Source organism: Zophobas morio, unplaced genomic scaffold (genome assembly GCF_036711695.1).
Source record: "Zophobas morio isolate AGI-343-1 ecotype UQ-CSIRO unplaced genomic scaffold, CSIRO_AGI_Zmor_V1 ptg000004l, whole genome shotgun sequence".
Lineage (NCBI taxonomy): Eukaryota > Metazoa > Arthropoda > Insecta > Coleoptera > Tenebrionidae > Zophobas > Zophobas morio.
The window spans coordinates 14,798,933-14,819,097 of record NW_026972109.1 but is presented as its reverse complement, the minus strand read 5'-3'; the positions used below and the strand labels follow the sequence as shown (position 1 = coordinate 14,819,097).

At 32.7% G+C, this 20,165-nt stretch overlaps 1 protein-coding gene across 3 annotated transcripts in view; it reads right to left on the bottom strand.

Moving 5' to 3' along the window:
• Positions 1-20,165, bottom strand: part of Sprt (sprite) — a 71,444-nt gene that overhangs the window by 20,613 nt on the left and 30,666 nt on the right. For 2 of the 3 annotated variants that reach the window (XM_064074258.1, XM_064074264.1), the window contains 2 exons: positions 5,727-5,789; positions 4,135-4,499 (listed from right to left, as the gene is read on the bottom strand). In XM_064074258.1, the coding sequence (XP_063930328.1) occupies positions 4,135-4,499; positions 5,727-5,789 (428 nt within the window). Of the gene's footprint in view, positions 1-4,134; positions 4,500-5,726; positions 5,790-13,202; positions 13,264-20,165 lie in introns of those variants that run through there. The other variant, XM_064074273.1, reaches the window with a different exon arrangement.

The following is a 20,165-nucleotide window of genomic DNA, read 5'->3' as shown; positions in this document are numbered from 1 at the left end:
AATTAGAATGAGAACAACGCTGGTGGGAGGGGCTAGTACCTACTCAGATAAGACTCATTGTGGCCAATGACATACTCTCTAAGCAAATAGAGGGCGGGTGGGCGGGGCTAGTATTTGTTGAGATAAGACTGATTTTGATAAATGACTGAACAATATTAAGGATAGTCTAGTAGCTGGAATGAAGAGGAGTCTACGTTCTATTACTTCCCATTCTTACTCTACAAAATAAGATATATGTACATAGCATCGCCCACCCACCCCACCTCCACTTCAGTGAATCATTCATTGTATCTGGTTTGATTGAAAGGTGGATCTTATACTGAATAGAAGTAAAATCGTTAGAATGACAACAGCACAGGTGGGCGGCACTTGTACTTCCTAAGAAAAGACTTTTTGTGGCAAATGACATAACCTTTAACAAAATAGGGGGTGGGTGGGCGGGCTTAGTACTTACGAATGTAAGATTAATTTTGGCAAATAACTTATCCTCCAAGAAAATAGAAGGTGGAGAGTGGGGCTGGAAATTCTAAGATAAGACTGAACAATAATAAGAGTAGTCACTGGAAGGAAGAGGGGGTGAGTGGGCGTGACTACTGCTTTCTTTTAAAAGACTATAGGGAAAAGAAACTTACCCGCGGGGGGGGGGGAGGGGGGATATAATACGTTATTATTGGTATTACTGAACCAATCTAAGTAGAAATACGTGTTCTTGCAAAAATGATGATTGACGTCATCATAAAATTTTGTAAAGTAAAAACTTATTTGAAACAAACGCGTAGCATGCTTCTTTACATTTACTTTAGCATTACATATTTACATATGTTTGTTTCAACTTATAGGGGTTCTCATAAAAAATATAAAATTCCCAAAATCAAATTTTATAATTTTTCGAAAATGCTGGATGTGTTTCATTGCACTTCAGGAGGGAGGGACGTTCTCTCGAAACAACTTTCGACCAACTTTTTACACTGTTGTTGGTACTATATATTTATATTTTCTAACTTATATGGGTTATCATAAAATATATAAAATTTTGTAAAATCAAATTCTATAATTTTTCGAGGAAATTGGATTTTGGACTGTGCTTTTGCCAAGTTCTGTCTAAATAACCTTGGACGAATTTTTTAGACTTAGTTATAGAAGATGTTTCAGAATAATTTAAGAATGAAACAACTTATTTTGTTAACGAAATAAAAAAAAAGGATGATTAAGAAAATTTTGCTTGCATCACATATTTTTACCTTTTAGCATATACCGAGTGTCTGGAAAATGGCGGATTAACTCTTTAGTACGTTATGTTCGGTAGTTGCAAAAAATAATAAAAAAAATTAGATTACGAAAAAACCGTAATTTTATAAAAGTAAAATTGGCAACACTGCACGCATCTAATGCGTGAATAACTCCGGCCATGGCCGACTAGTATAAAGATTATGGCCTGTCCAAGAGGTACGATACGTGTTGCCATCTATTAATAATTACACTTAATAATTTAGCAAAATTTTAATTTGACTTGACATTATGGGACTTCAAAACGTGTAATGGTGGTTTGTTTCGGTATGAATGCCTTTGTGCCTTTCAAAAGGTGTTAATAATTCTTTTGTCGTTTTTGAATTATTAATAGATGGCAGCACGTAATGTACCTTTGACATTCCTTTGGACAGGCCATAATCTTTATACTAGTCGGCCATGCTCCGGCTAACTTTCTGATTTCTTAGTAACGATGGTGACTGAAATTCCCCTTTTATTTTTTTTTAAGACAATCCTAACAACCAGTAGTCCTTAATCGTTGTGCATTATTATGGACAAAACAAGCTGTTGTTTTTCATTATTAGATAAACCAAAAAAAACATTTATAAATTACAAACAAAACCAAACCAATAAAAGAAAAATCCATTAAAGCATATCCAACTAAACACTAGAGAAGATGTTCAAAATTCCTGCCTTGTGCATTTAAGTAAGCTCGTAATGTTTCCAAATTTTGATCATTTTTTGTAAAGTTAGTCATCAGTATTTGCTAAAATAAAACTGATTTTGGCAATGACATATCCTCCAAGAAAAGAGAGGGTGGGTGGGTGGGGCTATAGCTGCCAAAATAAAACTGAGTTTGGGAAATGACATACCCTCTAAGAAAATAAAGGGTAGAGGGAAAATCAGTCTTATCTTGGCAAGTATTGACCCCGCCCACCCACACTCTAATTTCTTCGAGGATATCCCGTTTGGCAATATCAGTTTTCTTAGCAAGCACTAGTCCCGCCCACCAACCCTTTATTTTCTTAAAGGGCTAGTACCGGCTGAGATTAGACTGATTTTAGTAAATGACGTTTCTTCTAGAAAATTTAATTCAATTATTATAAGAAAAGACATTAGAGGCTCCAAACCACTTTCAAATTCTTTCCAAACAGGAATACCTAGAACTTATTGTTTTAAATTTTTCAAAAAAAAACGGGGTCTCAAAATTAACTCAAAAACAGGTCAAGTCAGAATTTTCCAAAAACAGAACACCAAGGTTCTCCAAAGTTATTTTAAATAATTGACAAAAAAATCTCCATGGGCTCCCAAAATAATATACCATGGGTACCCAAGAGTCTCCCGAATTAAAAAACAATACTGCGGCACTCAAGACTTTTTCAAATTTATCAAAAATAAAACACTAAAAGCTCAAAAGGTTTTTTCAAGTTCATCCAGCAACAAAACACCAGATTCCTTTAAATTTATCCGAAAATAAAACACCAGGGGACCTAAAATTAACTGCGAACATTTTAAACGTAGGGTTTTGAAAATTTTGACAATTTTTTGATACGTCAAACATTTTTAACTGCTGCATCAAATTATTACAAAAACAACACAATCATATTTTTGTACATTCTAACTGAAATGGTAATTAAACATGGCCATGGGCGAGAGAAATATTAACTAAAAGTTTTATTACTAGTTATGGTGATAATAAATGTGTTATTTAGTTGTTAAACGTAGCAAAAGAACCAATTTTAAAATCATTCTAACTCCACCAAAATATGAGAAGAATTTTTTTTACCATTTTTTCCAGACTCATCAGTTGATTGTTAAGAGCGTAGCGGAGAGTTAATCTTCCAGACACCCGATATAATAAATAAAACTTGAAAAATCAATTTTTGATAATTTGGCTAAAGTAGGTTAGTTGTCCTTCAGAGACGATGGAGTTTCTGTCTAAATAACTTTAGCCCAATTTTTTTTATTTAGAAATTTACGTTTGATATAATTCTGACAAAAATTTGTTTTTGTGGAACTAGCATTCGTTTGTGTTCGCCCCCGAAGTGAAAACGTTATGGATGGAAAATTTACGTAAGATAATAATATGATCGTTTGAAGAGTTTCTATCTGTTGATTTTTCTAAATGAAAACAGCGTTTCAGCTGCGTATAAATTCCATTTCAGGTTTTTTAATGTTGTAACTCAAAAATTTTAATACATGACAACGTATACAAGCACAAAATATAAATGTGTGTGTTTTATCTATCTTCTTTTCAGTTTGTTATTCTTACATGAGTCCACTAGCTTGTTGCATTACAACTTTCATGTTAATGATTCTTTTTTCCAGTGGAGGCTTTTTTGATGAATGAAGTGTCATCAGTACAGAAACAAAGAAATGTGATTTTTGAGATCATTCATATACGAAATTAAATAACCAAAAATCTGCTGTTATGTGAGTGATGTCTAATTAGGCTCGGATTGTATGCAAAATGCGGCATACTCAGGAGCTGTAAAAAATATATGCATATTGTGCCTACCTACTGAAAAGATGTTATTTCATCCTGAGGTTGATTTATGGTCAACTAAGAAATCTTAATTTAGAAGTTAAATGTAATTAGTGATATTATTGTGAATATTATCTTTGACAATAATGTTCACGTTTTTTTAATACGGGCGATTCGTTAAAAGTAAGCGGAGGTAAACATGAAAAGTTTGAGTCTTAGAACTTGGGATTCGTGCCTATTTATAGCTTCCCCTATTTAGCCTACAACGCTAAACACTGTCCAAAATGGACTTTTTGTCAAGTTTTATGTAAATAAGTATGTGTACATACTTTTTTTACTATGAAAAAAGTCTAATTTAAAGTACAATAACAATTAAAAAAAAAAACAAAACAACTACTCACTCAGTGATATCCAGCCGTTCCAAAGCCATCTTCAAATTCTTAATCGCCAACCTCTTGTTATCCACATCCGTCTTCAGCCTACTCAATCTCTCTTCAGCCTGCTTCTTCTCCACCTCCGTTAAATCCCTATTACTACTCCCATTACTCGAGTTCCTAATCGACGACAACCTCAACCCCGGAATCGTCAGCTGTCCCTTCAAACTCTGTATAATATTCTCCTTATCCCTAAGCGCATTCCTCAACGTCTCCAGCTCTTTGGCGGCGATCTCCTTCGGTATGGACCGAATCGACGAGTTGATTCCGCCCAAGCTGCCGTTCTTTTTGCGTCTTGGTGTGCTCGAAAGGGACACCTCAATGCTGGCCATCTACAATAATGAAAAATACAACGTTTCTTGTTGCTTGCAACAACGGCATAGAATATTCATGGCGTCGACTAACATGTTTAACCTGAGGCGTTTCAGGTCAGTAAAGGCTGAGTTCGCAACCACCCACCCACATGCCCTAAAACACAATAGCGTGGAATGTTTATGTTGTTGGATTATGGTACAAGTCGTATGCCCGTATTTATAAATCATGGGTATTATGAGGAGGGAGAGGATGCAAGCCGGTGGTAAAGTAAAGGCTGAGTAGGCTATCTGGGACATACAGAGTGGTCGTAAATCCAGGCATATTTTCTGTAGTTACGCTTTTTTCAGCTCGAGCGAAATATTAATTGTCTGTACAATTACGATATACTCCTATAATACATCTCATTTCCACATTGAGACCCAAATTGGAACAGCCAAATTTGATGGTCATTGCCGAACAGTTAAGAATTCAATGGAGCGATCTTCACACGTTTTACGATTTAATGCATTTTCAGCACATACAATGCGGCAATTATTTTTTTCAATTTTCTCTATTATTTTTTTTTAATTGGTTGAGCCGATTCTCCCACAAAAATGTTAATGTGACGACGAAGATGGGAAAGTTGATTTAAAAGTGCGTGCTTTAATCGTTTAAAATAATTAGTTCTAAACAGTTAGTTAATCATAAATCGCTGCTTGCGTGAGGTCACTCCTAATAGCAGAGATTTTTAAAGTCATCCAGGAAGACACGACAAACGTATCTTCGTGTCACGTCGACATTAATTTACCAAGAATTTAAATTGTGCAATCAAAAATGACGCATAAATCCCGATAGAATAAAACGTGTTTTTTCGTGTAATTTCCGAAACCTTTTTCTACAACATTTTTGTCGTGACGTGAATGTGTTTTCTTTCGATTTTTAATTTTCCTAGGATCTTTGTTGATGTAATTCGTAACAAAATAATTACAAAATATGAAAAAACAGATTTTGCAAGATCAGACGTTTTTTCTAAAAACTCGCCAACCATAATTTATCTCTCCTCCGTAATTCGGTAATACACCAGTCCGAATTTAGCCACAGCAAACTTGAGCACCGCCTAATTACCCTGCCTTTACATAACCCGTTCACATTAAGCACTTTTAATGCGTCTAGTTAACCAGAATGACTCAATAAACTAGCGATGACGAAATGTCACTAACGGTCCCGTATGATAATCTACTTTTTTCCCCATTTTTACGGCTTACCTTGGCTTCGAGCGTTTCGAGTTGGGCCATCCTGGGCTGGATGATAGTCGGCTGTAGCGTGGTCTGCAACAGAGCGGAAATTGCTATAAAATCGTCGACTTAGTTACGCTAAAAATGATTGTTCTAATTTTCATATCGCATGTTGCGGGATTTTTCCAGGACTTGTCAATGCAATAGAATTGTTTTTATTTGCGAGCCTGCTCAGGAACAGGATGCAATTATGTTATCTGATGGGTGTATCAGAGGATGATTTATGGGCGAGGCAAAAATTTTTTTTATATCAACTGAGAGGTGAGGTCGTTTTGGAGCAGTTGGAAGCTAAAACGTAATTAATGGTGCGTGTAAGCGAAATTTGAATGATAAAAAGAGTTATCTGTTTGACAGGTAGGGTAATTAATCTTTGTACCAGCAACGGGTATTGTACCAGAGTGAAATATTTCACGGTGGATATGGTAGAAGTGTTGTTTAAAGCTAGATCAATCAGACTAAACCAGCAACTAGAGATTATCAATATTACCACAACAGCGAAGTTCTGAGAACATTATGAAATGTTTAACATGCATCAGCGGATAAAATAAAATAACTCACTGAGCGCTTAAAGAGGAATACTATACGTGGTGATGGTTTAAGACTTCGCAATGAGACGAAATACATTTTTAACAAAAAAACTTCTGCCTCATGGCTTATTTCTGAAAAATTTTGCTTCGAAGTCGAAAAAGAAAAGAACAGGAGAAACATATATCTAAGAAAGACGACATCGAAACACCCGGAAACACATCAATTTTGAAGAAAAAAATTCCAAGTTTGTGATGAAAAAAAGGATAAAACGTGCGTTAGAGCGACGTATAAATGGAAAGCGACAGAATAAAAAACACTCTCTTAGTGAGATGTGTTTACCCAACTGCAAAAAATTGACTAAATACATTAGTGTCAAGAAGTGAGAATGTATCGTTCACAAATTGTATTTGGTCTACATTATCTTATTCTCATGTTTTATGTTGCAAATTCGGATAAGAAACAATGGGAATATTAAACAAGGTGGAATTTTGCTGAAATATATTTTTCTTTCTTTCCAAATTAAATTACTATTGTATGTTTTTTATATAACAATAAGCGGCAATTTTACGAATAGTAAACAACCATTCGTAATCGTTCTCAATTTTCTCTCTTTATTTATTTAGTAGTACGTTAAGATAAACCAGTTCATTTAAAAATTATGGTAAATTTAACTAAAATTCTTTATCCCAACATAAAACATGAGGACGTACTAAATATTTTTAAATTTTAAATTAGTGGAAAATCGTGCCCACAACTTTATCAGTGGATCAGTCATTTCTTATTATTATTTAAATTGGTCATATTTTTCGAGAACAATCGAAAAAAAAAACGAAAATAAAGAGAGAGATTAAAAACATATTTTCCTTTCAAATTTAGCAAGACTATAATTACGGTTATTATTATTATTATTCTTAAAACATTAATCCTTTTTAAAATGATTACCTACATTTATTTTCTAGCTAAGTATATTAAAAATATCAGATTCTAGAAAAAAAATTCATACATATAGGGTGTCCCAACGGTCTGGGCATCAAAGATTAGGTATTTCCGGTAAATTAAAAAAAAGATCACGCAGTCGTTTGAAAATTACGTCTATTTAATTTTACTTCCTGTTTCCGAACGTAAGCTGTGATAAAATCTGTCCGAGGAATGGTTACTTTCATGTTTTCTCGACGTTCATAACCTCCAAAGTATGAACAATAGGACCTCCACTTTCGACTGTTGTCTGTCGCCTGCAGTTTGCCGTCTGTCTGTCGCCGATCGCTTGTCGTCTGTGTCAGTTTTTATAAGATAAGTAGATAATCTTCGTAATTACTGGATTGTTGTTAAACTTTATATACAGGGTGAGTTCTCGATGTGTCATTAATTATTATTAGGGATGGTAAAAAAGTTGTACGGCTCTTAAATACCATCCATTAAAATTATTTTTGACTATATACACAGAGTGAAGCCACAGTATACAATTTAATTTTTACTTCCCGGGCATAGGCTAAGGAAGTACAGTAATAGATTCCATCGGACGAATTGCCACTTTTATGTTTTTTCGACGTTTCATGCCTCCTACAGTACGAAAAAAGTAGCCTCCCGTTCCCGTCTCTCTGTATTCATTTTTAGTAGATACGTAATCTCCGAAACTTCTGGACCGATTGTTGTCAAATTTTGTATATATATTAGAAATGTCATGTAGATGGTTAAATGCTATCCAAAATTTGGATAATCATCCCCACCAACAATTTGATGACGTCATTGCAATGAATTCTGTCTTAAAATGATTTGAATGTTCTACATGAATATACTCCTATACTTGTAGTGTACGAATATGCTTTGAGTTTTTTCGCTAAATCTTCTTATTTTCGGAAAAACATTTGCAAGGTATAATAACGTTACATTACCAACACGGGACAGAAGTCCCCGTGGCGCAGTGACTAAATGGTAAGACGCTGCGACTACTTTTCTTTTGTGCTGTGACTAGTATTATCCATGTTGATGACGTCTTTACAAATTTTTTATTGTTCAAATTAAGAACGAAAATGTGAAAAACACGTCCTTATAATAAAAATGATAAAATAAGAATTATAATATGAATATTCAGAACATTTTGTTCGATTGTGGTTTAATTAATAATTTTAGTCCTGCGTTTAGAGAAGACAAACACATTCAAATCAAACTAATTTCTACGTGACATTCTTTCGATGTATAAACATAAAGAAACACTCGAGGTTCAGATTGCTATTACCTAGTGCTGAAGGATATTTTATCACATTAGTTATGTACTTTAAATATATTCTGCATTGTCCATATGACGCAGAGGGTGCGGAGGTGTTATTTATGCCGCTGGCTTTTACTTTACAGCGATTAGTACAAAACGAAAATCGTAAATTCAAATTTTATATATTTTTTAAAGAGCTGGTTTTGGAACATAAACAATCGAAGTTAAGCATGTACACTGATAATACTACACTCTTTTCCGTTGGTTATTTGCTTTAAATATATTTCATAGTGTCAAGGTGTCATTTACACTACTGGTTTTTAATATATAAATGTTATCAGAAAACAACAATTTTTTATAATCTTTCAAAGAAGCGGAGAAAGTTCTGTCGAAATAACCTTTGACAATTTTTTTTAACAGAATACCCTATATACATTTGCATATTTTTATTAACCTCTTCCGATGCAACGTTGCCACGTTATTCCAATTTTCTTGATTTTTTTGCCATTGCAGGGATTAAAAAAAAATTGCAATAACGTTATTTTTAAGATTTCTGTTGTAATATATATTTTACAGAGAGATATGCATTAAGTGATTATAAAAAAAATTCGGCCTGTATTTTATTACTACATCCTTCTATATTTTCTGTTCTCTTTCTTTCAATAGGGCGCTGTGTCCTTTAAGAAAGTAAAAAACCTTAATAACTATCAACATTAAATTTAGAAAAAAATAAAATACAGGGTGTTGTATTTGAAAAAACTGAAGTATCTATATTTGAAAATAGTTTAATTTACTTAATAAACTTATATTTTTATAAACGCTCTGTACATGAAAATTGAGTTTTATTTATTCCACAAAAAGTGCGTATATTTGTTTATTATTCCACAAAATATTGTAATCCAGATTTTAAAAATAACCCTACTGCGATTTTTTGTGGAACTTTTTATTGTAAAAAAATTCAAGAATATTGGAATAACTTGGTAAAGTCGAAATTAAACTATGGTTATCAAACCTAAGAAGAGATCAATCAGACCATAGAAAAATATATATCATATTCCATTTGAAAAAATTAAGTTGTATGTTATACAATCGGAACACTCTGTAGTTGAAAATAATTTTGGGATTTGGTCCTCAACTCTGTACACCTTTAGTACTAGACTTTTTTTTATATTTCTAATGATTAATATGGCATTTAGAAGCGCTGCTTAGTGACTCACCCTGTATATTAACGCTAACCAAAATTTGTCTAATAATTCCCACCAACAAGGTCACCTCAAAATTTTGCTTAGTAAATGTTACTTAAATTTTATAAGATTTACGAAAATTCAGTTAAATACCTTATTTTATTGGAATTAAATTTTTATTATGCCATTGAAATACTACGTGATCGACTTTACGCCAATCAGATGTCGCTGAACATCTCATTAAATGCGTGATTAACTTAATATTAAATATGAAAAATATTCTATAATAAACTAGACTTGTGATTTATGAATTCGTCATGTTTTTTAGCTCAGACATCCAAATTTTTGGAAAAAAAATTAAAATTGTATAAAAACATTTTCTACAATTTGACTTTGATCAAAATTGTGCCGAATAAATCCTAAATCTAAAATGTACAAATTCTTTTGTGGTTTATCCGTGTATTTATACTTTAAAGTATTGGTACTCCAGGACTCAACCCATTGATTGTCCCGAAAATTTGGGAATCTAGTACTGTTATTATTAGATAATTATCAAAAAATTTTGTGATTTATAAGGGCTGTCATAAAAAAATAAAATTCGAAAATCAAATTTTATAATTTTTCAAAAAAATTGGATATGTTGCTGCCTTATAAAACTACTTTAGGGGTCAGGGAAGTGTTCTCGAAATCATCTTAGACCATTTTTTTTATTATTTAACACCATGTATATTTTAACAAATTTAGATTTGTTTTATAAAAGTTGGTCCAAAGTTATATAGACAGAATTTCCCTCAGACTTGAAGTCCAATATTCAATCAAATTCGATGTCTTAAAGAAAAAAGTCGTCGAGGATGAATTCGAATTCAGCGAAGTCCAACGTGGTAAATACTGCAGAAAAATGTTTGGAAAGTAATTATGATAAAAACCAAAGCGGATTCATAAACTTTTTTTTTTTTTAATAATAATGAAAAAACTTTCAGAGATTAAATAATATATTTGTAGTCACTGCTACACATAAATTTGTAAACACTATTGTTAAATCAGGTATAAATTCAGGAATAGCTCTGTAAAAACCCCAGTTTCTCTCCTGCCTGAAGACGGTACTGTGTACCGAAACACGTGTAGCAGTGACTACAAATATATTATTTAAACTCTGAAAGTTTTTTCATTATTATTAAAATTAATATGGAGTTTAAACACGTATCAGCCTCATCAATACAAACAGGATTCATAAACCACAAGTATTTTTTCGTACTCTAGGGGTCATGAAACGTGAAACGCATGAAAGTAGCCGTTCGCCCTATTACCGTCCGTCGTATGCTTACCATCGGGAAGTGAAAGAAGAAAAATTATATCGCACAAAGTTTTTGGGTACTTTTGGCTCATATTTAAAAATTCACAACTCTGCCATATTTAAAAATGGAGAATTTGAAATTTTGTACAAAACTTTTTAGTTGCTTAATCTTGATAAAATTATGAAGAATTGACGAGTGTTTTAACTTATTTATACAGAATGACTTGTATAACAGCGACGATTTGGATAGTTTTTTCGAATTTATTCTTAGAAAAACATGAAACACTGACAATCAATAAATTTATCCAGTCTGCATAATTCATTAATTATTATATAAAAATTTCCCACAAAAGCAAGTATTAAAATTATTGATAAAAAATCCGTGTATGTATTTAATAAGAGATTTTTGTTTTTATATAACGGATCTAAACCTATAAAAGATATACGGTGTTTCAATTTTGATGTGTCTGCGTTAAACGGAACACCTTATATACTTGACAATAATTGGAGATTATAGCCCTATAAAGAATTTTTCAATCTGCCGCCACCAGACTTTACTTAAGCTATTTTCAAATCTTAAAAAAGCTGTAAATTGCAGTAAAATACTGTAATTTCAAATGTCGTTTTCATTCTAAAATATCTCGACCTAGCATCATTACTTGGCAGCTAACTACACCAAATTAAATCTACATTTTCTTATTTTCTGAACTAACTTCATTTTCAACGACAAATGTCAATTTATGTGATTGATATCTGTCAATTAAAATTAAAAAAAGCGTCTTCATTCCATTCCATTTTTATTTCGTAGCACTGCTCCAACACATTTTTCCGTTCAGGCGACATACAACTAAACATTTCGCACTTTCGGTACTTCAGATTAGAATACAATGCCACATATCGATTGTCTAATCGGATATTAGTCCTTATTACGCCCATTGCCTGTCAAAACTGATTTAACACTTTCCATTCCTATTCACACTCAGACATTTTTTCCGAATCCGTCAAAAACAAATTAGTCTCGTTTAAAACAAACCGTATTTCAGCCGCATTCGACCGCATAACGCGAAGAAACAAATTGCTTGTTACGCAATTAATTTAAATTCCAAATTACTCATAACATCGCTCGGAATTTCGTGAACTGTAACTGATAAGGAAGATTCATCTTTTAGAGCAATAAATGTGGGAGTGGATACTTGTACTGTTGATTATAACGTAATTAAAAGGCGTGGAACGGAGAAAATTAACAACGGGTTATGCAATAAGCCATTATTATAATATGCAAATTGTTTTATTATATGCGGCTTTGGAGTTTTTATTGAATGGATAATGGCAACACTGAGACCAATTTGTACACTGATCGATGCCAATCTCGCACTGCATACAACCGCAGACAAAAGGTCGAATTTAATTAATAAAAATGAAATGATAGTGAAGTTGATGGTAAAGAAATGTTTCTAAAAATAGAAATGGTAATTGTTAAAATGATACAAAATCGTGTCAATGACGATGCGGTTTACGACGGGTTTTCAAAAAATAAATTAATCATAACTTCAAGTCGGTTATAAACTTTTTGTTATGTATATTGACAATGGGAATTTTTGTAAAGTCATATGAAATTTTAGTAAAGTTAGCCCATAGCTGAATTTAAGATGTTCAATATGAAAATAAAAATGACGTCATTGATTTTTGGAAGGAAAGAATCATAAATATATTATTTCAATTAGTTAATTAATTAATAGTATGTCACTATGGTGTTTTTTAGGTAATTATCTGCAAATTATATAAATTAAAATAAGGTTTGGCATGCAAAAAAATAACCCGTTCTATTCAGTGATCTGTTTCAGCTCCACAGGTAGCCAAATATAGAGAAATTTAAATCATTTTCATTTAACGCCCACTTAAAAATTAAGAAGGATCAAGAAATCTAAAATGTAGAAAGCGAAAGCATTATAAAATTCTTCTGAACTACAAAATACTCACTATAAATTATAGCATTTTTGTATTTGGTGAACTGGATTATTTTAAATAAATATTTTTATTACCTTGTTAATTGAAATTGCAAATTCACTACGCATTCGCATCGTAATGTATAAGACATTCACTTATTAGAGAAACATCAGACGTGTTTCTAGTTAGAACGCACTGGAATCAATAATTCAATATCCTTATTGCATTGACACGGTACGAAAGCTGCAAATTCAACGTTCTTATATCATATCTAAAATATTTACCTTGATAGATTAGAACACACACTTAACAATCTGCTTTAATAAAAAGCACAAATAAGTAAGATCGTAACACACAGTCCAAAGACGTGCATGCATGAATTCAGACTCAAGAATTTTAACTTAAAAGCTCAACCACCACATGCATCTCTTGCCTCTCTTTTTTCTTCTCGTCTTCAGCATTCCAGCGTCGTTCTCAAAACCGTTGCACAAAATCAAGCTCCAAGCATCTGTTTTGCCCGTAAAGAATCAATAAAGCGACGATCTCGTGCAAACCGCAATTAACCGTGAATAATACAGACATCACAACTTATCGTAACGCACTACACGACGAGATCGACGAGAGTCCTGATAACGGCGAGTTCAACAGTTACTTAAACCACTTTTGTGCTTCCTCGAACGAATTTGCGAAGATGAAGAAAACTTGTCACTACTGACATGATTCCTTTTATGGAAGGCAAAGATATGACACAGATTATGGAGTTCGTTATGTTGACAAGTGGTTAATTATGCGACTGAAAAAAGCTTGAAGAGATATCGAATTCGTAAAAAGTGGATGATGCGGAGAGTGGCAACGAGTGAGGTTTTTCGATTTGAATATTTTAATATTCAAGTAGGAAAAAGAGTGGAGATGGGGGAAATATGCGGTGGGAGAATTCTCAGACGGTTGGAATGATACGGATCGGGTTATCGTTTTGGAAGAATCGAATGGAAGGTTGATGATGATGTACTTGGACGAATATGACTGAAGATATTAAATAACAATGTAGGATGAAGCGAAGAGATAACACAGAACAGCTTTAAAAGAAAAACTTGGGAAAAAAAGTTAGGCAACTAGCGAGTACTTTAGCTATTCCAGCAAAAGGTCTTCTAGAACCTCCTCATGAATGAAGAAATGGACTTTCACGTGTCGTTCAAAAACCGATATAATTATTATTTTTATTTACAGTTATTTTCTTTTTACTAATTAAAAACTCGTCACTGATTTTTATTTCTCAGGAGTCACTTTTAGTATAAAACATCGATCAAAAAGAGAACATTTTAATTGATTTTAAATTGTTTTTATAAATAAATAAAGACTTTATTACAAAAAATGTTTGCTTGGTGACGAAGTTAAACACCTGCAATATCGTAAAAAGATTGTAATAATTATAAAAGATTGTAAGAGATGTCGACAATACTACAAAAATAGTATATTATTAGCCAAGGTTGCAGAGCCAAGCATTCTAGACCGAGCGCAAATTAGAACCCGAGACGCGCAGCGTCGAGGGCTCTGAAGGGCGAGGTCTAGAAGTGGCTTTGCAACCGTGGTTAATATACTATTTTTTTCACTAGCAGAAACCATAAGACAATAAAATGAAAAAATAAATGTTCAATCTTTTGACGCAACATGATTTTGTTTTGATTTCTAATCAAACTTAATCTAAATCTTCAACACAAAGAAAACCGTTTATACTTGTCGCTGAGTTAATCATTTTATCTTCTACCGTCTACCAACTACCATGCGTATACTCAAGTAATGTTTGTAGCACACATTTGTTCATTTTTTAAGAAATAATCACATCAAACATTGCGTACATAACCTCAATTTTTCTTTTTGAACCGGTGGTCGCAAAAGTTGAATTTGCTCCCTCTAAATGAGTGGACATTTGCATGCGTCATGGCTGCTAGTGAAAAAAAAGATAAATACCAGAAGAGTCGTAAAAATAAACGATGAATACTAATATTTGTATTGCTGATCATTTAAATATATTTTTTAAACAATAATAATATATTGTAACTCTTTGCTACCAGGTCAACAAAATTGTTCAATTTTAGTATATTGTGTGAAAAACGTAAATTGTGTTTTGTTTTCATTTTCGCAAACTGGATGAGCTATGGACAAATTAAAGCTTGAGCTTGTTGAAGAGCTGAAGAAAATTGCAGCGAAACCGGATTCGGAGAAGAGGAGAATATTCAATAAAGAGTAATCGTGTTTATTTATACAAAAATTAACATAATATAAACAAATATTTCCTCATTGTTGTTACTAGAGTAAGAAAAGCATTAATCAGTAGTGCTAAATCTTTATGAAATACCATAATCCCGAGATTTTTTTATATTCTTTCAAAGAAAAAACGTTAGAGATCCACGAGATTCTTTACATTAAAAAAATAACACCAAGGTCCCTGAAGATTCTTTTAAGTTCTTAAAAAAACTCGATGTATCCCCGAAATTATTTTAAATTATTTTTCAAAAAACGCTAAAAGTCATCGAGATTCTTTTAAATTCTAAAAAAATTGATAGGGTCCCTCCAGATTCTTTTAACTTTTTTCAAAGTCAAAAGACAAAGAAAACCCGGGATTTTTTTCTCTTTCAAAAAAACCGTATGGGACCCGGAGATTCTTGTTTACTCCTTAAAAGAGAAAACACTTGGGGCGTTATAAGTTTTCAAAAAGAAACACTGGGGTCCACCAAGAATTTTTAAAATAAAAAAAAAAATTCTGGACCACCGAAACTGTTTTTATATAAAAAAAAAAAAACAAAATAGTGCCCTCGGATATTCTTTTAAATTCTTAAAAGAAACACTGTTAAACCTACTACCTACTCTTAAAAAAAACAAACACGAGAACCCCCGAGATTCTTTAATATCCTTAAAAAAAACACTGGAGGTCTCCGAAATTCTTTAAAATTCTTTTCCAAAAACCGACAACAGTGTAAAATGTTTTCAAAAATTAAAAATTAGGAGCCCTCAAGTTTCTTTCATACTCTTTAAAAAAAAACTTACGAGGGGTAGATTTTTTTGTATTCTTTCAAAGAAGAAAACACTAGAACTCTACGAATCTTTTATGGCCTTTTAAAAATTATAAAAAACACTAGGGACTATCGAAACTCTTTGAGGATCCTAAGATTGATTTATATTCCTTCAGACAAAAAACCACTGGGAACCCCTCAGATTCTTTAATATTCTTTCAAAAAAAAGACTACATGCCCCAGAGATTCTTTTAAAATTAAAGAAAAAAAAAACATTCGAGGCTCCAGAGATTCCTTTACATTAAAAAAAAACACGAGGAGCTCCCGAGATTCTCTTATGGTTAAAAAAAAACGCTAGAAGCCCTAGAAATTTTTTATGGTTAAAAAAACGCTAGAAACCCCAAAAATTATTTTAAACTTTTAAAAATAAATAAAGAATTTCGAGATTGTTTTGTATTTTTTCAAAGCAGAAAACAACTGGGGCTCCTGAGGATCTTTTATGCTCTTTAAAAAAACAAACGCGAGGAGCCCAAGAGATTCTTTTATGGTTTAAAAAAAACGCTATGAGACCCCGAGATTCATTAAAATTTTTCAAAAAAAAAATACTAGAGGCCCCAGGTATTCTTTTAAATTTAAAAAAGAAAATCACTGGAGGCCTCCGAGATTCTTTAAAATTCTTTTGTAATAAAGACCACCAACAGTCGTCGAGATTCTTTTAAATTCTAAAAAAATCGCTAGCGTCCCTCTAGAGTCTTTGAAATTCTTTAAAAAAACAGATTAGGGGTTATCGAGATTTTTTAAACCATTTGCAAAAACAAAACACTAAGAGCTTCCGAAATGTATGTTTACTCTTTAAAATAGAAAACACTTGGGGTGTAAAATTTTTTCAAAAATTAAAAACTAGGAGCCCTCAAGATTCTATTCTTTTATACTCTTCAAAAAAAAACAATAGGGGGATAAAAGATTCTTTTGCATTCTTTCAAAAAAAAAAAAAACGCTACAGGCCGTTACGAATCTTTTATGCCTTTTCAAAGAAAAAAAACGCTAGGGGTCCACCGACAAACTGTTAATTAAAAAAACCACTAAGGACCATCAAAACTCTTTGATTTAAAAAAAATTGGAGCACTCGGAAAGCCTTTTAAATTTTTAAGAGAAACACTATTTGAGGATCCCGAGATTTTTTTACATTTTTTCAGACAAAAAAAAAACAATGGTAGCCCCCAAGATTCTTTTAAATTTAAAAAAGAAAAACACTGGAAGCCTCCAAGATTTTTTAAAATTCTTTTCCAACAACCGCCAATAGTCGTCGAGATCCTTTTAAATTCTAAAAACATCGCTAGGGTCCCTCTAGATTCTTTGAAATTCTTTTAGAAAACACATAAGTGGTTACCGAGAATTTTTAAAGTTTTTTCAAAAACAAAAGACTTGGAGCCTCCGAGATTCTTGTGTACTCTTTAAAGGAGAAAACACTTGGGATGTAAATTTTTTTCAAAAATTAAAAACTAGGAGCCCTCAAGATTCTTTTATACTCTTTAAAACAAACCGTAGGTGGCAGGAGATTTTTTTTTGTATTCTTTCAAAAAAAAAAACACTAGAGGCCTCTACGAATTTTTATGCCCTTTCAAAAAAAAAAAAAAACACTAGGGGTCCACTGAGATACTTTTAATTAAAAAAAAAAAAAACACCAGGGACCATCGAAATTCTTTTATTAAAAATAAAACTGGAGCCCACGAAAATCCTTTTAAATTGTGAAAAGAAACACCGTTTGCGGATCCAGAGATTCTTTTATATTCTTTCAGCCAAAAAAAAACAATGGTAACCCCCAAGATTTTTAATACTCTTTAAAAAAAACATTAGAGGCCTCTGATATTCTTTTAATTAAAGAAACACTAGGACAGGCGCGGATACAGGATTTCGTTTGGGGGGGGGGGGCAATGTTTGTGCGATTGTACCTATCTCCCAGAAATTCGTTTTAAACAAAAAAATTTATAAAATTTTAGCTAGTATATTCTTTTTTACATAACATGGGTGACATTTGGTTTTTTTCATTACACGTACAGTGTACAGTAGAATCTCGATAATCCTAATTAATTGGGGAAAAAGGTGTGCTCGGATCAGAAATTTTCCCAAAAATCTGAAAGGGAAACGAATAACAACTTCATACACAACTGAAAACAAACTTCAAGAAATAAACCTAAATTTTATTAAATAAAATTAAAGAATTCTTAAGCAACAATGGATACATTCTAAAAAAATATTATTCCGTGACCTTAGACACGGTATCTTTTTGGAATCAGCACCCCGGGATCTATACCCTGAATTTTTTCAGAATTTTTAGATGAATTTTTCAAAAATGAAATTTTCCATTATGTATTCGTATTACCTCCATTTGCAAATTTCGACCCATGCTCGACGATTTTCGAAATTTAACTAAATATATTTTCTTGTAGATTTTGGGCCTCAGAAGTCATTTCTGGCTTCATTTCTTTGATAACTTAAACCATTTTTCCAGAATCGCCCAGTTGAAATATCGCAATTTTTAAAAATTTCGAAAAATTCAAATTTCACAGCGAATTTTCCGAAAATATTGCTCCGTTAAAAAAACATGGTATATTTTTGGAATCAGCACGTCGGGATATACCGCGTGTCTGGAAAATGGCGGATTAACTCTTCAGTACGTTATATACGGGGGTTTCGGGAGTCTCGAAAAAATAATAAAAAAATTCTTTATGCTGTACATTACGAAAAAAACATAATTTTATAAAAGTAAAATTGGTAACACTGCACACACCTAATCCGTGAATCCTTCCGGCTTACTTTCTGGTTTCTTTGTAACGATAGTGACTGAAATCCACCTTCGCTTTATATCAGACAAACATTGTTGTCAAATGGAATTTTATCAAATTATTGCAAAAACAACATAGCTATATCTTTGTGCATTCTAACTGAAATGGTAATTACACATGGTCATGGGCAAAAGAAGTATTAACTAAAAGTTTTATTACTAGTTATTGTGATAATGAATGTGTTGTTTAGTTGTTACCCGTAGCAAAAGAACCAATTTTAAAATCGTCATAACTCCCCCAAAATGTGAGAAGGATTTTTTTTTACTATTTTTCCCAGACTCACCAGTTGATTGTTAAGAGCGTAGTGGAGAGTTAATCCGCCATTTTCCAGACACCCGGTATATCCCTGAATTTTTAAGAATTTTTAGGAAACTTTTTCAAAAATGAAATTTTTCTCATGCAAATTTCGACCCATTTTCGACGACTTTCGAAATTTAACCAAATACTTTCTCTTGTAGATTTCGGGTCTCATTTCTCCGATAACTTCATCCTTTTTTCCAGAGTTAATTAATTCAGTGCATTGAAATATAGCAATTTTTAAAAATTTCATAATATTCCATACAACATAATGCAGAAAGATCTTGCGTCATTTTTGGAAGTACATAGATGCATGTTTTCAAGTTCAGTTCGGTTTGCAGAGTTTTTGTTCGGATTAAAGAGGCATCAACTTCAAATAGCCTCTGTTCGGATTTCTGGATGTTTAGATAATCGTGAGTTCGGATTAAAGAGGTTGTACTGTATTTACAAAATGAAATGCGATTTCAAAATTTTGAAATTGATTAAAATAAAGTACCTCGGTCGTGTGTCAGGCGCGGATCCAGGGGGTGCAATTGCCCCCCCCCCCCCCCCCCGATCCGCGCCGGCACTAGGGGCCCCCAAGATTCTTTTAAATTTAAAAAAGAAAAACACTGAGGGCTTCTGACATTCTTTAAAGTTCTTTTCCAAAAACCGCCAACAATCGTCGAGATTCTTTTAAATTCTAAAACAACCACTAGGGCCCTCTAGATACTTTGAAATTCTTTAAAAAATACGTTAAGGGTAATCGAGATTTTTTAAGCCTTTTTCAAAAACCAAAGACTATGAGCCTCCGAGTTCTTGTTAACTCTTTTTTTCAAAAACTAATTACTAGGAGCCCTCAAGATTCTTTTATACTGTTAAAAAAAACCCTAGGGGGGGTAGGAGATTCTTTTGTATTCTTTTAAAGAAAAAAACACTAGAGGCTCTTACGAATCTTTTATGCCCTTTTGAAAATATAAAAAAAACACTAGGGACTATCGAAACTCTTTGAGGATCCTGAGATTCATTTATTTTCCTTCAGACAAAAAACCACTGGGAGCCCCTCAGATTCTTTAATACTCTTTCAAAAAAAAAAAACACTACAGACCCCAGA